This window comes from Muscardinus avellanarius, assembly GCF_963383645.1.
Source record: "Muscardinus avellanarius genome assembly, chromosome: 10".
Classification (NCBI taxonomy): Eukaryota; Metazoa; Chordata; class Mammalia; order Rodentia; family Gliridae; genus Muscardinus; species Muscardinus avellanarius.
Genome location: NC_137796.1, coordinates 49,834,947 through 49,850,638, shown reverse-complemented (window position 1 = coordinate 49,850,638; position 15,692 = coordinate 49,834,947). Strand labels below are relative to the sequence as shown.

General features: G+C 52.6%; 1 protein-coding gene across 1 annotated transcript; it reads right to left on the bottom strand.

Annotated features, from left to right (window-relative positions):
* Positions 1 to 8,342: 8,342 nt before the first annotated feature.
* On the bottom strand, positions 8,343 to 12,672 carry LOC308268450 (interferon lambda-2-like; the record flags this gene model as incomplete). The annotated part of the gene is made up of 7 exons (XM_080703578.1): positions 8,343 to 8,441; positions 8,523 to 8,609; positions 8,691 to 8,834; positions 9,046 to 9,123; positions 9,382 to 9,563; positions 10,017 to 10,113; positions 12,454 to 12,672. 7 exons carry the CDS (start codon positions 12,670 to 12,672, stop codon positions 8,343 to 8,345), a joined length of 906 nt encoding a protein of 301 aa, XP_080559704.1.
* Positions 12,673 to 15,692: the final 3,020 nt, after the last annotated feature.

The following is a 15,692-nucleotide window of genomic DNA, read 5'->3' as shown; positions in this document are numbered from 1 at the left end:
GTGGACTCCCATGGGCTATGATCTAGAGGAGGTAGTTGGCTCATGACATCTAAGGAGCTAGGACATGCGGGTGGGTCTGGGTCACACACACAGGTCTCCACTGGCGACACATCTCAGGTCCCGGGTGAGGAGGCGAAAGAGGTTGAAGGTGACAGAGGCCTCCAGGCAGCCGGGGGACTCCTGTGGGGACAGGGTTGGCTCACGAGGGCCCATGGTCAGGGCTGCAGGGGCTCCACACCCCTGTCCCTCCCGCTCCCTCACCTTGTCCTGGGCGACCTGGAGCCTGTGCAGCCAGTGGGCCAGGCGGGGACTGCGGGGCCTGGGGGCTGCTGTGGACTGAGCCGGGGCCTGTGGCAGAGGAGGTAGCGTGAGGCGGGAGCACGGGCTCAGAGCCCAGCGTGGGAGGGAGGCCCGGGGCCCAGCACTCACACAAGCCTGCAGCTGGGAGTGGAGGTGGCGCAGAGTGTGGAGGGGCTGGTCCAGGACGTCCCCCAGGGCAGAGTCACACACCTTCCCCAGGACCTTCAGTGTCAGGGCCAGCTCAGCCTGCAGGGCCGCGGGGCGCTCCCACACCTGAGCCAGGAGACAGAGGAGGGTTAAGAGGAAGAGAACAGGCTGGCTGAGGAGGACAGCGGGGAGGAGGAGGGGCAGAGAGGCCAGGACAGGTGGATGCAGGACAATCTAGGCAGGAGAGAGGGGAGGTTGAGGCTGCCGGGAGGAGGGGAGAGGACAGAAGGAGAAGGTGAGGCCAGCTGGGGGCAGCTTGGCTTCCCTGTCCCAACTCACCTGCAGCTGCCTCAGGTCCCAGGGCCTGGGGAAGAGGCGGGAGCTGCACCTGTGGTCCTGGAGCAGGAGCGACTCTTCCTGGAGAGCAGGCACAGGTTAGCCCAAGCTGTAGGGTGGAGGCTAGACCACAGGGAGCCTCAGGAAGACGTCTTTCCCCCTAACCTACCCCACCCTAACCTACCTCCTCACTCCTGCTCCTGCGCCTCCTCTGAGCCCAGGCTGCAGGCTCTCCTGGCTCCGCCGCTCGGTGGCTCGCCCTGGCCTCAGTGTCCTCTTCCAGATCTCAGTCCCTGGTTGTCTGAGCTTCCTAGTTCACCAGGGTGTCATTCCTGCCTGCTTCACCTGCAGACTTGGTAAGGCAGAAGGGCCTGCAAGGCGTAGCAGAAAACACCGCCGAGCCTGTCCCCCCGCTTCCAGCCGCCAGGGGGAGCTCCAGGCTGGGGCGGCCGGAGCGGGCGGAGCCTTGAGGAAGCCAGTGGCCCAGGCGGCCAGCGCCCACCTGCATCCTAAGCAGGACAATCCCTGGGGCTGGGCGGCCTCAGACAGCAAGAAGGGGCCACAGGTGCCCCGAGGCGTTGGGGTGTGGGAATGAGTGTGGTTCATCTTCCTGCCTGCTGGTCAAACCTACAGGGGTAAGTAGATACCCTGGAAGAATTTTCTGCAGGGGATTGGAAGCTCCTAGAGGGCTGCGGCTTAAGGAGGAGGAGACCTCCTAGCCACGGGAGTCTTCTTGAAGGGCAGGTACTCAGGCATGGTGATGCACACCTGTCATTCCAGTACTTGGGAGGCTGACACAGGAGGATCACAGGTTTGAGGCCAGGCTCAGCAATTTGTTGAGACCCTCAGGAACTTAGCAAGACCATGTTTCAAAAATAAAATAATAATAATTTTTAAAAATAGCCATGCATGGTCTCACAAACCTATCATCCCAGTATTAGGAGACTAAGACAGGAGGATCACAGGTTTGAGGCTAGCCTCAGAAACTTAGTGAGATTCTCAGCATCCCACTCAAACAATTTAAAATAAAAAATTAAAAAGGGTCAGAGGTATTGGTCAGAGGTAGAATGACTCTGTGTTTAATTCCCAGTACAAAAAAAAAAAGAAAGCAGGGCGTGGTGGTGCACGCTTGTAGTCCCAGCATTCGGGAGGCTGAGACAGAGGATCGCAGTTCACAGACACCCTCAGCTACATGGCGAGGCTCTTTGCAACTCAGTGAAACTGGTTTTAAAATAAAGAATAAAAAATAGGGCTGGGGGTGTTACTCGGAGTTAGAATGCCCCTGGGTTCCATCCCCCATACAAAATTTTTTTTTAAATTGTTTTTGATACTAGGGATGAACCTAAGGGGAATTCTACTTCTGAATTCACTCACAGCTTTTTTTTTTTTTTTTTTTTAGAAACAGGGTCACACTAAGTTAATGAGGTAGGCCTCCAACCTGCTATTCTCCTGTCTCAGCTTCCAAGTACTGGGATGTCAGGAATGGGCCACTGGGCCTGGCTATGGCTTCACATTTTATTATTTTTATTATTTATTTATTTATTTATTTATTTGTTGTGGTACTAGGAATGGGACACAGGGGCATTGCACCTCCGAACTACACCAATAGTCCTATCTTTGAGTCATTTTATTTATTTATTTATTTGTTTATTTATTTATTTATTTATTGGTGGTACTGGGGATGGAACTCTTCTATGTCCGGGGTACACTCCCAGACCTATTTTATATTTTATTTGGAAACAGGGTCTCTTAAGCCAGCAAGGCTGACTTCGAACCTGCACGATCCTTCTGTCTCTGCCTCCCATGCACTGGGATTACAAGCGTGCGCCACCACGCCCGTCATCATTTTATATTTTGAAACAGGGTCTCGCTGACTTGCGAAGGGTCACCCTAAGAAGCTGAGGCTGTCCTTGAACCTCAATCCTCCTGTCTCCATCTCTAGAACCAGCCTGGCTGGCTCCATTTTTTTTTTTGGGGGGGGGTGGTACTGGGGGTGGAACCCAGGGGCTTTTCTACCTCCAGGCCACGCTCCCAGACCTGTTTTATATTTTATTTGGAAAAAGGGTTTCACTACGTTGCTGAAAGCCTCACTAAGGAGCTGATGCTGGCTTCGAACCTGTGCAATCAGCCTGTCTCGCCTCCCAAGCGCTGGGATTACAAGGGTGCGCCACCACACTGGGCTTAGCTCCACCTTTTAAAGGGCCCACCTACTCCCATCATCACACGAGGAGGACCAAACCTGCAGCACTTCAGCCCTCGGGCACACAGCCCCCCACGTCCAACAGCAGGACTGTGGGCCAAGCTTCTTTACTCTTGTGTTCATGGTCCAGAGAATCTAGCACAGAAGCCGCACTGTCCAACCAGGAGGAATCTCCACTCAGCCAGCGGTAAACCCTTGGCCTAGGTCATCAGCACCTGTCCCAGGGCCCACAGCAGTTCAGTGGGGCAGCTATGGCGGGAGGTGCCATCCTACCTGGGGCACTGAAATCACGTTACCAGCTGCTCCACAGGGCAGCGCTGAGGTCCACGCTGCCAGCAGAGCCGCTGTCCCCTGCGGAGGCCAAGCTGCAGATGGGGCAAGTGAGCACCTGGGTCCCTTCCACACTGGAGGGGACAGGGATTTGCCTGAGCCAGAGGCCCAGGCCTGCTCTTCCTCCCTGTCCTCTGCCTGGCTCAGGAGCTGCCAGCTGAGGGGCTGCAGAGCCCAGTAGCAACAGGAGCCCAGAAACCACCATGGGTTGCAGACCTGGCTCATAGCAGAGATGCATCCAGGCCCGGGGCCCAGGGCCACGTTCCCACCACAAACCCAACCCGGAAACTTCTGTTCCCACGGAGTGGGGAAATGCTTCTACAGACACAGCTTGGGCTGTAGCTGGGCTGAAAACTGCAGGATCGACCACACCACCCCTTTATGGCTAAGATGTGGTAAGAGTCCCCCACAGATTCATGTGAGGACACAGCCCCAGTGTGAGGATTAATCTGACCAGGTATTTAGAGGAGGGTTGACTGAGAGGGGATCAGAATTGTATGAGGGCATTAGGGTGGACCCCCAAGGATGTTCCTTGGGCCTTTATAAGAAGAGGAACCAGACAGATGCAAAAAAATAGGCACACATGCTCTCTGCCCTTTGCCAAGTAATGTGCCACCTAGAGACCCTACCTGCAAGCAAGCTATCAGTAGATGTGTGTTATTGTAACCCAATGATGCTAAAATCAGACAACCTTGTGTTTATAGTCAGCTTACCATAGTAAGCTCGATAACTGGTCATTATAAAGTCAGCATACCTCCATACCTTACTGTTACCTTTGTTACAGTAATGAAAATAGATTCATATACATGGAATACAGGAACCCCTCATGGCAACCTTCACCATGGTTTGACCAGATACCAAAACAGCCTTGCTTGCAGCATGCCCACTGAGCCAGCTGAGACCTGGTCCCGTCTTCCCCACAATGGGCTCTCAACACTGTGCTCGTGGAGAGGCCACGGATCCCCAAGAAAATCCTCCCTGCCATCGCCTGGGTTGTGACTGTCACCCAGTCACTGTGCTCCTCTGCGAGATCCAGAGCTGAGGAAGGAGGCAGCGCCATGGCGGGCTCCTGCTCCTGCTCACCAGAGGGGCTGCGGCACAGGGCGGGGATGTGCTCAGGACACAGGGATCTGCAGGACACCTTCAGCTCCTCTGTTGACCAGTCCTAGTGGAAACAGAAGTAGGGAGATAGCAGCACAGCCGGGAAGCTCAGAGAACCAGGGACCTTGGGCAATCAGGGATAACAGTCGGGCCACCTTAACATTAAGCCCCGACCACCAACAAGTTCAAGGTGAAGGCTCAAGGACTAATGCGGGAGCCAGCCGGCAAAAGTATGGGCTCCAGAGAGAGGCATGAGGATGAAGCATTCAACCCTTAAGAATTTGATTCTGCCAGGCGTGGTGGCGCATGCTTGTAATCCCCGCGCTTGGGCAGCTGAGACAGGAGGATCGCACAGATTCAAAGCCAGCCTCAGCTACTTAGTGAGGCTCTTAGCAACTTAGTGAGACCCTGTTTCCAAATAAAATATAAAAAAGGTCTGGGATTATAGCCCGGAGGTAGAAAGCCTCTGGGTTCCACACCCAGTACCACCAAAAAAAAAAGAATTTGATTTCTAGAATTTTTTAATTCAAATGTGGGGGGACCACCAGCCTACTATCTCTACTGGCCGACCCCTGCTCCTGGGTCAATATCTCTACTGGTTGACCCCTACTCCTGGGTCAGTATTCTCTATTAGGCTGACAAAAGGTTTATTTTTCTAGAGGTATTTATACAGTTACAGGTCAATCAATATCCTTGTGCTATCACCACCAGAATACAATAAAGACCAATCCAAAGCACATACATTACAAGTAGGTCAAGCAGTACCCTCATGCCATCACTACCTGATCTTCTCTCAGACCTTTTACTTTGAACCTTCTATGACCCCAAACCTTGTTGACTCTGGGCAAAGGACAGTCACCTGAGTCAGAAAACCTTAATGGCTTCCCACAATTCCCCATTTCTTATTATATTCAAAGAAGACTGTGCCTGTCTTAGGTTGTTTCCTTCAGGTATCAAGGATTACACGTCTTTTGATAAGCTGTATATCCTGTTTTAGGTTTGCTTGTCCCAAAAAATTTTACCCATCATTGGCTACCAGCCTCTTAAATGGGGTTACTTTTCAAATGTAAATTGTGCACTTTTGCTAAATAAAAATGTTTTCACTTTGTCCTAAGACCACACTTTGTCTTGAGTCTCTAACAAACAAGGTATTGGGAATATTATGTAAAATAGGCATTTCAGTAAGACATTTTCTCCAATTAACACTATGATTTTTACATGTTAAATCAGTTTAACAGAGTAAACAAGTTATTAGTGGACTAACATTTTTATCTTCTTTCCCTATATAATCAGGTCCCCACAAGACCAAACCTTTAATAGCACAGTTACTACTTGTCTGTAATACCATAGGTGTCAACTGCAGACATCCCATCTTCTTGACATCCATAGAAAAACATGAGTGTACCAGTTCTTTGTCCAAAATAACCAAAAGTTTCCACAATGGGTGTAAAATTCAAAGCAAGAAGTCCCAGCAATCGTGAGTTGTTAATGAAGACAGTGATCTCCCGTTGTTCCCAAACAGCTGGATAAAGTATGGGATGATCTGGAACGTAAGCCCATGTTTCAGTCATCAGCATTAATCCGAGAGTCTTCTATTTTTGATTGATCCATATGTCACACCAGCCGCTCAGGTATCTACTGTGCATTATCTTCATCCTGTGAGAAAACACAAACATGCCCTCTTCCCCATATTAGTATGGAGTCGGGACCTTTCCAAATTCCTGTGCAAAGATCTATCCATTTTACTAGAGCAAAATTATTTCTGGAGCATGGATGCCAATATCTATCTGCTGCTGTGTGACCAGTTTTGTTAGCATTCAATAAATTAATTGACCTCCTTGACCCAGTTTTGTCGGCATTTAAAAATCTAATAACACCTCCTTGACCATCAGGGTCTTCAGTAACCAGGAAAACTCTGAATGCTCTAGTATCTTCTCCATTTTCTGCAGCCCAATTTATAGCTGCCTGAAGCAGTGATATTAAAGAAAACAACTCATCTCTATGGTACTGAGCAGCAGTTTCCTCAAGCTGCTCCTCTTTTTCAGTATCTAAAGTATCCTCATCTTCTTTAGGAAGCTTAACACAAAGCATATATTTTAATTTATGTGCAAAAAACAAAAAACGAATTTTTTGACCCATTGTATATTACATTTTTTGACCCATTGTATATTACAACCCTTACGTTAGGTGCCTTCGTGTTCTGTCTTAGTTTCTCTAGCATAAAGCATCTCTTAATTAATCCATTGTATATTATAATTCCCACGGTTTTCACCGCCACCACAAATCTTTGAGCGCGCTCCTTTTTCTATTCAGCGGTGTCCTTCATGGGATCCTCAGTTTCAGAATCTCCCCGTAAGGCCACCACCTGCCGGAGCCAGCTGGCAAAAGTACGGGTTCTGAAGAGAGGCGTGAGGATGAAGAATTCAACTCTTAAGAATTTGATTTCAAGAATGTTTTAATTCTAATGTGGGGAGGGGGGGGCGCCAGCCTAATATCTCAACTGGCCAACCCTTCTCCTGGGTCAATATCTCTACTGGTCAACGACTACTCCTGGGTCAGTATTCTCTATTGGGCCAACAAAAGGTTTATTTTTCTAGAGGTATTTATACTGTTACAGGTCAATCAATATCCTCGCGCTTTCACCACCAGAATACAATAAAGAACAAATCAAAGCACATACATTATAGGTAGGTCAAGCAGTACCCTCGTGCCATCACCACCTGATCTTCTCTCAGATCTTTTACTTTGAACCTTCTATGACCCCAAACCTAGTTGACTCTGGGCGAAGGACAGTCAGCTGAGACAGAAATATTCTTTTTAGGGGAAAACCTTAATGGTTTCCCACAGACTAAGAATGTAGAAGGGGTTTCCACGGTCCCCAAAACATCCCCGAGGAACCAGAGCACAATGGACACACTGAACACAATCAGAAAAACCACACATGCACCATGACCCGATGAACAAGACACAAAATGCCCCACCGCCCCGTGACCTACACCCTGGGCACATCGCACACGTGAGGGCAAGAACTACAGGTGTGGGCAAGGCTTATAACCTAACTAGGGACATGGGTCTGGGTGATGTGCAGGGACACTCCAGGACATGGATTTATTTATTTATTTATTTATTTATTTATTTATTTATTTATTGTGATACTGGGGTTCCTGGAAGCCCTTCTACCTCTGAGCTAACTCACAGACCTATTTTATTTTTTGAAACAGGGTCTCCTGAGCCAGCACAGCTGGCTTCGAACCTGCACGATCTTCCTGTGTCCGTCTCTCAAGCGCAGGTTTTACAAGCCTGAGCCACCACGCCAGGCCAAGGACATGTAATTTAAACACAGAGAAAGCGTTTTGCCAGAGGAAGAAGAACTCGGGCAGAGGAAGAATCAGGGAGGTTCTAAGGCTCAGATGCGGATGCTCCATTGCAGGCTCAGAGATGTAGAAGCCCAGGACAGAGGAGCAGAGCCCGGCCTGTGAGAGCGCAGGACGCCATGCTGCAGAGAAAAGTGTCTTCCTGCAGAGACCCCGGAAGGGCCAGCGGCCACGCTTGCCTTTGTGCCCAGGAAACCAGGAGCAGAGACACCAGGAAAGACACCCAGACTCACTACACCCTGACAGACAACTCTGTGGCTGTGTAAGAGACACGTTTGAGTGGGACTGTAATCACAACCAAATAAAATAGCACACACACTCACAGACAAGCACATACACACTGTCTCATGGAAAGTCCACAACAGGAAAGTTGTGTTCATTGTTTATTTACACAATGTTTAAAACAGTAGAAAAATAAATACTTTATCGGACGTGAGTTCAGAATCCACATGAAAAATAAATACATGGATTGAATAGTGGGACAATAAATTAAGGCAGTTGATTGACACATAAATAATATCTGGGATTCCAGGCCAGGAGCACGTAGGTCTGGGTCACACACACAGGTCTCCACTGGCGACACATCTCAGGTCCCGGGTGAGGAGGCGAAAGAGGTTGGAGGTGACAGAGACCTCCAGGCAGCCGGGGGACTCCTGTGGGGACAGGGGTGGCTCACGAGGGCCCATGGTCAGGGCTGCAGGGGCTCCACACCCCTGTCCCTCCTGCTCGCTCACCTTGTCCTGGGCGACCTGGAGCCTGAGCAGCCAGTGGGCCAGGCGGTGACTGCGGGGCCTGGGGGCTGTTGTGGGCTGAGCCTGGGCCTGTGGCAGAGGAGGCAGTGTGAGGCAGGAGCAAAGGCTCAGAGCCCAGCGTGGGAGGGAGGCCCGGGGCCCAGCACTCACACAGGACTGCAGCTGGGAGTGAAGGTGGCTCAGTGTGTGGAGGGGCTGTTCCAGGATGTCCCCCAGGGCAGAGTCACACACCTTCTCCAGCACCTTCAGTGTCAGGGCCAGCTCAGCCTGCAGGGCCGCGGGGCGCTCCCACACCTGAGCCAGGAGACAGGGGAGGGTTAAGAGGAAGAGAACAGGCTGGCTGAGGAGGACAGCGGGGAGGAGGAGGGGCAACAAGGCCAGGACAGGTGGATGAAGGACAATCTAGGCAGGAGAGAGGGGAGGTGAGGGGCTGCCGGGAGGAGGGGAGAGGACAGAAGAAGGTGAGGCCAGCCAGGGGCTACTTGGCATCCCTGTCCCAACTCACCTGCAGCTGCCTCAGGTCCCAGGGCCTGGGGAAGAGGCGGGAGCTGCACCTGTGGTCCTGGAGCAGAAGCGACTCTTCCTAGAGAGTGGGCATAGGTTAGCCCAAGATGTAGGGTGAAGGCTAGACCACACCTCTAGGGTGCTAGCAATGGAAAGAAAGCCACTTCATTCCATGGACATCAGTCATCCCAGTGAGGTGAGAGTGGGAGGTAGCCCCTGGCAGACAGAGCGGTGGAGAGCCCACTGCAGCAAGGACACAGCTCCATTCTCAAGTGGGTGAGGCCGCCACAGAGCACGGGTGCAGGTAACCCACAGCAGGAGGGTCCGGGAGACTCACAATGGCGTTTTTGGCCCTCTTGAAGGCCTGCAGCTCTTGTGGGGACAGAGATTGGAACTGGTCCACGTGGCACGGCCTTGCTACCGGGAGCACCTCGAGGGGCCTGGAGATGGGATCTGCCAGGGTCCTGGTCAGCGCGGCTGCCATCAGCATCAGAAGGAGCACGCAGCTCGCAGCCATGTCTGTGTGGTGGACGAGGACACACGAGGAGGCTGAGTACACCAGGAGAGAGGGAGCGTGGGCTGAGGGGCCGTCACCACCCCAGCAGGGCTCACCCGGCTTCGTCCTGGTCTGCGGGTCTGACAGCAAGGGCACCCAAGCAAGCCTGCACTGCAGCCTGTCTCCCGGGGTCGGTCCCTCTGTTGCTTGGAGAGTAGGGCTGGGTCTTCCTTGGTTAATGTCAGGTGTTCCTCTGTCCAGCTGTGTCTTGACTTCCAGCTGGGTTTGGGTTGGAACAGCTGGCTGTGCTCCATGGTGCAGCTTTTAGCTTGGACCTGGGGGCCTCCCCACTGATGTAGCAAAAGTGAAAATCCTGAGCTGGCCACCAGGGAGCCCAGGCTGGGGAAGCCCGGAGGGGCGGGGCCTGGGCCAGGTGAGCAGCTGCAGGGAAAGTGAAAGTGAGAGGCCCAGCTCACCTGCTGCAGGTGAGTTCAGAAAGGGCCCAGGCTGGGCCAGCTGCAGGCCAGGGCGGGCCTGGTGCCCTGTCTGGGTGAATCCTGGACAAGGGTGCAGCTAGGGACAGGGAAAGCTCCTTCAGGGAGACCCAGGCAGGGAGGGAGGAAGGGGTTCCCTGAGGAGGTGCTGCCTGGGAACTAGAACTTCCCTGAGCCAGGTGGTGTGGGGAGCAAGGAGATGGGGGGCTGCCAGGGTGGGGAGGCTCAGGAACGCAATTCCCAGGAGTGAAGAGGAGTCAGCGCATTCTCCTCCCCACCCACCGCCACAAGAGGAGGCTGTGAGCTGAGCGGCCACATGTCTCCTTGTCCAGCCAGGAAGGACCATAACATGAGGTTCTGGTCAGCATTTGGGTCTGGGCCTAGGAGGCAAGGAACCATGAAACTCCTGGGAAACACCTTCAGTCATTCTCTAAGGGTCTGCTAAGTCCACACTTTGTGGCAGGCGCTGTTCAAAGGGTCAGTGATATGACACTGATTTTTATTGTTTTTCTTTGAAATAAAAAATGAAACAAAACAACCAGAAGTCTGTCCTCCTTGGCGCTTTAGTATGCCGGAGTCACTGGCTTCCGAGCGGGGCACACCCTGGAACTATGTCAAATAAGAGAAAACAAAACCAGGAATGCACAGTGCCTGGGGAGTTTTCCTCAGTGTGGTGGCCTGAGCAAGGGACATCTCTGCAGAGCACGGAGGAGGGAGGGTCCCTGGAGTCCAGGTAGGCCCCGCAGCCAGCGCCAGGGAGACACGCACAGCCCTTGTGCATAGCACTCTCGTGTTCAGCGCTGGCCTGGCTCTTGGCCTCCATATGAAATTGAATACATGGGGTGACACCAAAGGCCTACAGTGGCTGGCCTGCATTTCAATAAGTAGTGAACTGGGGAGACTCCGAGGTTCAAAGGCTCTTCCAAGGTGACACAGCAAATAATCCCTGAAATTTTCATATTATCTGTTTTCTCTCATACCCGGAGAGCACCTCTGCTCCTCAACATGGATCTCCTGTACGCAGAGCTGATGAACTGTGGCAGGGGCCTCTGGTCCTGGACACTGGTCTCCAAACTCGACCCCTTCTTCCCTCCCTGCTATTCCAGGAAGTGGATATACAGTTCACAACTCTTTCAGTTCTCCTGCTTAAACATGTTTCCAAATCACCAGAGAATCCAGATGCAGGGATCCTAACTGGGGTGTAGAAGACAGGACACCAGCAAACAATTCAGAACATCATTTCAACTTGCAAATCTCAAAATGCCACAGCTTTTCCCCCCTACTTTTTCTTTTTCTGAGGAGCTTGCCATGATCCCAGGGCCTTGCACCCCTAAAGAAGTGTCCTCCTACTGTGTTGCTTCCAGTCCTGTTTCTCTTGGGATGGAAGTTGAAGCAGTGACCAGGCGAATTCGTGCAGCTCAAGGTGGGTTTTTTTGTTTTGTTTTGTTGTGTGGTACTGGGGATGGAACCCGAGGGCCTTCTACCTCTGGGCTACACTCCTAGACCTATTTTATATTTTGTATTTGAAAACGGGGTCTCTTAAGGCAGTGGAGGCTGGCTTTGAACCTGCGCGACCCTCCAATCTCAGCCTCCCAAGCGAGGGGATAAGAAGCGTGTGCCACCACGCCCTGCACTCAAGGGGTTTAGAGTTCACTCCTGGCTCCATCCTTCAAGAGCTCTGTGGCTTTGGGAAGACTTGGAAAGATGTGTGTGGCTAGCAGGGGGGGGGGGGGACCTGGTTAGGACCAAAAATAATAGTTTTGTTGATTTCTTTCTTTTCTTTTTAATTGAGTCTCAATAAGTTGCTGAGACTGGCTTCCAACGTGCAATCCTCCTGTCTCAGACTCCCAAGCACTAGGATTACAGCCCTGCATCCCCACACCAGGCTCAAATAATAATGAAGTTCTTGGTGTATTCGTGTATAGCGTTTTTTGATAGAGACCACTTATCACACTGCAGTGCAGTCTCACCTGGGAGCTCTACAAATCCTGATTCAGTGCCTGTGATTCCTTTGCAAGAGAAGTAGAACCTCTTTGTACAGCCGAGGAGACTGAGGCTCTGACACAGGAAGTTTCCAGAGTCGCACTCTAATTACAAGGCAGCAGCGTGAGACGGAAAGCAGGCCACCTGATTCCCTGGCTCGGCCTTTTCTGCTGCAGGGTGCACCCCCAAGTGTCATAAGGAAAACAGCAATGCAACCGCAACACTGTTTATTAACGAATAAAGTGACTCCCGCAGACAGAAGAGCGGACGGGCACAGCAATTCCACGCACGGGAGCCACACGAGTAGCAGAATGGAAGGGGCGCGGCAACTCCAGGGCCCTGCCTTTCACTACCAAGTCCCTCGGGGAAGTGGGGCCCTCGGTGGGGATCCCAGCGTCGCAGATGCACGGGCTCTCAGAGCGGGCCTCGAGGACACCGCGACTAGGCTCAGAGGTGCGGTGCCCAGCCACCCCGGCGGCAGGGGCTCGTCCCGGGGCGTGGAGGCGGCGCCGCTCGTGCCGGGGCTCAAGGCCCTGCGTCCTCCGGAGTCGCCGCGAAGGCCGGGGCCGGCCTGGCTCCCACCGCGCCGCTCGGGCACTGCGGTCCCCGGCTGAGGCGCGCTCCTGGCGCCGCGCTCCGCGGGCTCAGCGACCATTGGCTGAGAGCCACGCCAGTCCGGGCGGCAGCCAATGGCGTGGGGCGCTGCGGCGTCGCGGGGCCGGGCGGGCCAGCCCCGAGCCCGAGCGCGCCGCCGCCTGCCGTCCGGCCAGAGGAGCGGGCGCGCGGGGGCAGAGGCCGGCGGCCGACGGCAGGCGGCGGGTCCCGGAGCCCGGGGGCGGCCGGGGCTTCCTTCCACCGCCTCCCCTGCGCGTCGCCGTGCCCGCTCCCTGGGTCGTCGCCGGAGGTGGGCGCCCGCCAGCCCCTGCAGCCCGGCTTCCCGGACGGGCGGTCGCCGAGGCGCGGCGGGTTCCGCGGCCGCGGGCCAGGACGCGGGCCGGCGGGTTAGGGCCTGTGGCGCCGCGCGCGCCTCCCGCCGCTCCCTCGAGGGCCGAGCAGGCTCGCTCCGCGGCCGGAGCCGCTGCCGGGCTCAGCTCAGCTCGCTGCGTCCTGCGGGGCCGGCGCCGGGTCCTGGTCGTCTGCGGTGTCGGAACGTGGCGTGGAGCGGGCCCCGGACGCCCGCGCGTGCAGAGTGCAGAGCCCGGACTCTGGGAAGGCGGGAGCCGGGCACACACCGCGCTCGTCGTCCCCGCGCGGAGCTGCGGCCGTCCAGCGGGCGCCCTTTGCTGCCTGCCACGAGCCTGAGTTCTTGCTTAGGATGGGAACCCAGGGAAGTTTCCTGCCCAGAACTTTGGACCCCGAGGAAGGAGACTGTCCTCTGGACTCTAGGAAGCAATGGCCTCTTGGGACAAGAACACTCGTCTCTGAAGCCTGTGGGACCAGCGCTGGGTACCTTGGTGGATGGTTTTGGCGCTCTGCGGGGGTTGGGGGGGGAGGTGTCCTGTCTTGGCACCCTGGGGTCCTGTGAGCGGCATTGAGATGTTAGGCAGCGCTGCTCTGGTCAATGTCCGCCACCAGGCCCAAGTTCATAGGACCCACAGCCCAAAGCCACTGTGTCTCTGTGCCTGTAGGAGACGAGGACATCAGGGAGTTAGGAGAGAGTTACTGAGATGCCAGGATCTGCAAATGCAGATGCCCCCGCAGAGGTACACCCTCCTGTGCTCAGCCTGTCCCTTCACCCCTCACCTTGTGCTGCTGCAGGGCCTACCCCCAACGTCTCCTCGGTTCTGGCACAGTGGTCTCTGGTCATCTACTGTGACTTTTATTGCACCCGAATTAGAAACCAGTCCCAGCTGGCTTCCCTGGCCTAGGCTCCTGGCCATTGTTAGGGACTTTACCTAGAAGTAGTTCAATGCCAAGAGTGGCTCCAAACTGATCCTTATCTACCACATTCAGTCTCTTTCTAATCACTATTTTCATTATCCACACACCATCACCATCATTTGCCAATCTTGCCATAGAGTTTACTTATTAGCCAATCTTGCCATAGAGTGTTTTTTTTCCCACCAGGAATTGAACCCAGGGGCATTCTACTTCTGCGCGCTCCACCCCAGCCCTATTTTTTATTCTTTATTTTGAAAGAGGGTCTAAGTTGCAGAGGGCCTCACTAAGTATCTGAGGCTATGCAAACCTATGATCCTCCTGTCTCAGCCTCCCTGGTACTGGGATTACAAGTGTGTGCCGCCACATCTGGCTTGCTCCAGATCTTTTTAAGCAATTGATGTGTAAACATCATCTCAATCCTGAGCAGTTTCACAAAAGTTATGTCCTATCATTGGCCCAGTTTAGATGGAAAACTAAGGTTCAGTGATATAAAGGGACTTTCCCAAAATACATGTCCATTAAGCAGTACAAATAGGATTTGAACCTATACACCGTCCTTCTTCAAAGCTTGTTCTGTAATGTCAAAACTGCATTGAAACATGTAATTCAGTGTCTCCTTCACTCTGTCTTCCTTTCATCCCATCTCTCTTTCTGTATATGCTTCCTTTTGCCCCAGTTTCTTTGCACCTTGGTTGGGCATGGTGGTGTACACCTGTAATCACAGTACTTGAGGCCAGCCTCAGAAATTTAGACCCTCACCAACAGCATGATTGTTCTTCAAAATTAAAAAGATATATAAAAAGCCGGGCATGGTGGCGCACGCTTGTAATCCCCGCGCTTGGGAGGCAGAGACAGGAGGATCGCGCAGGTTCAAAGCCAGCCACGCGCGCTGGCTTAAGAGACCCTGTTTCCAAATAAAAGATATAAAATAGGTCTGGGAGTGTATCCCGGAGGTAGAAGGGCTTCCAGGAACCCCAGTACCACCAAAAAAAAAAAAAAAAGATATATAAAAAGTGAAAAAGAGTGGGAGTGTATCTCTGAGGTAGAACACCACTGGGTTCAATCCCCAGTACAACAAAAGATGCAATCTCTCTGCACCTCTCTCTGTCTCTACCTTTTTGTGACTCAATCATTCTCTCTTCATTCATTTTTTCCAATCATCATCCAGCTCAGGGTCTCTCTGTCTCAATCTCTGGGTTTTAGTTTTGAAATAAAATCTACTACTCCTTTTTCTGATTAAATTAGCAATGCATATTTATTGGATGAAGCTTGAGAAATACAGAAAACCATGAAGAAGAGAACAATCCACCTACAGTGTCACTTCCTCTCACTCTTCACCCACCTCTGGAACAGTCCCAATGTGTAGGGATTTTCTGTATTTTATTCCTGCATATGTTTTCTTATTACCAAAGTAATGTTTTCTTGTAAACAGTCCACTGACACAAAACAATTTGAAGTCTTAAAGCAAGTTTTGAATCCTACCTCTTGGAAGAAATCTATTAACAACTTGTAACTATTTCTCCTCCTTTTTCCCTTTCCATGAACTATTTCACCCAAAATGGAACTATGCTTTCTACAGCTTGGTAGCCTGCTTTTTATGTATCACTATTACCTCTCATTTGCATTTTCTCACTTTGTTAATGATACTATATCAGGACCCAGAAGGAAACGGATGGCTCAATCAACTTGGAATAACTTGAGGAGGGGTTGATACCAGGAGCCTTTCCAAAGGGATTGGATAGTGAATGGGGAGTGTCCAGGAACAGTTCAAGGCTCTGGACCAGCATGGGGAGA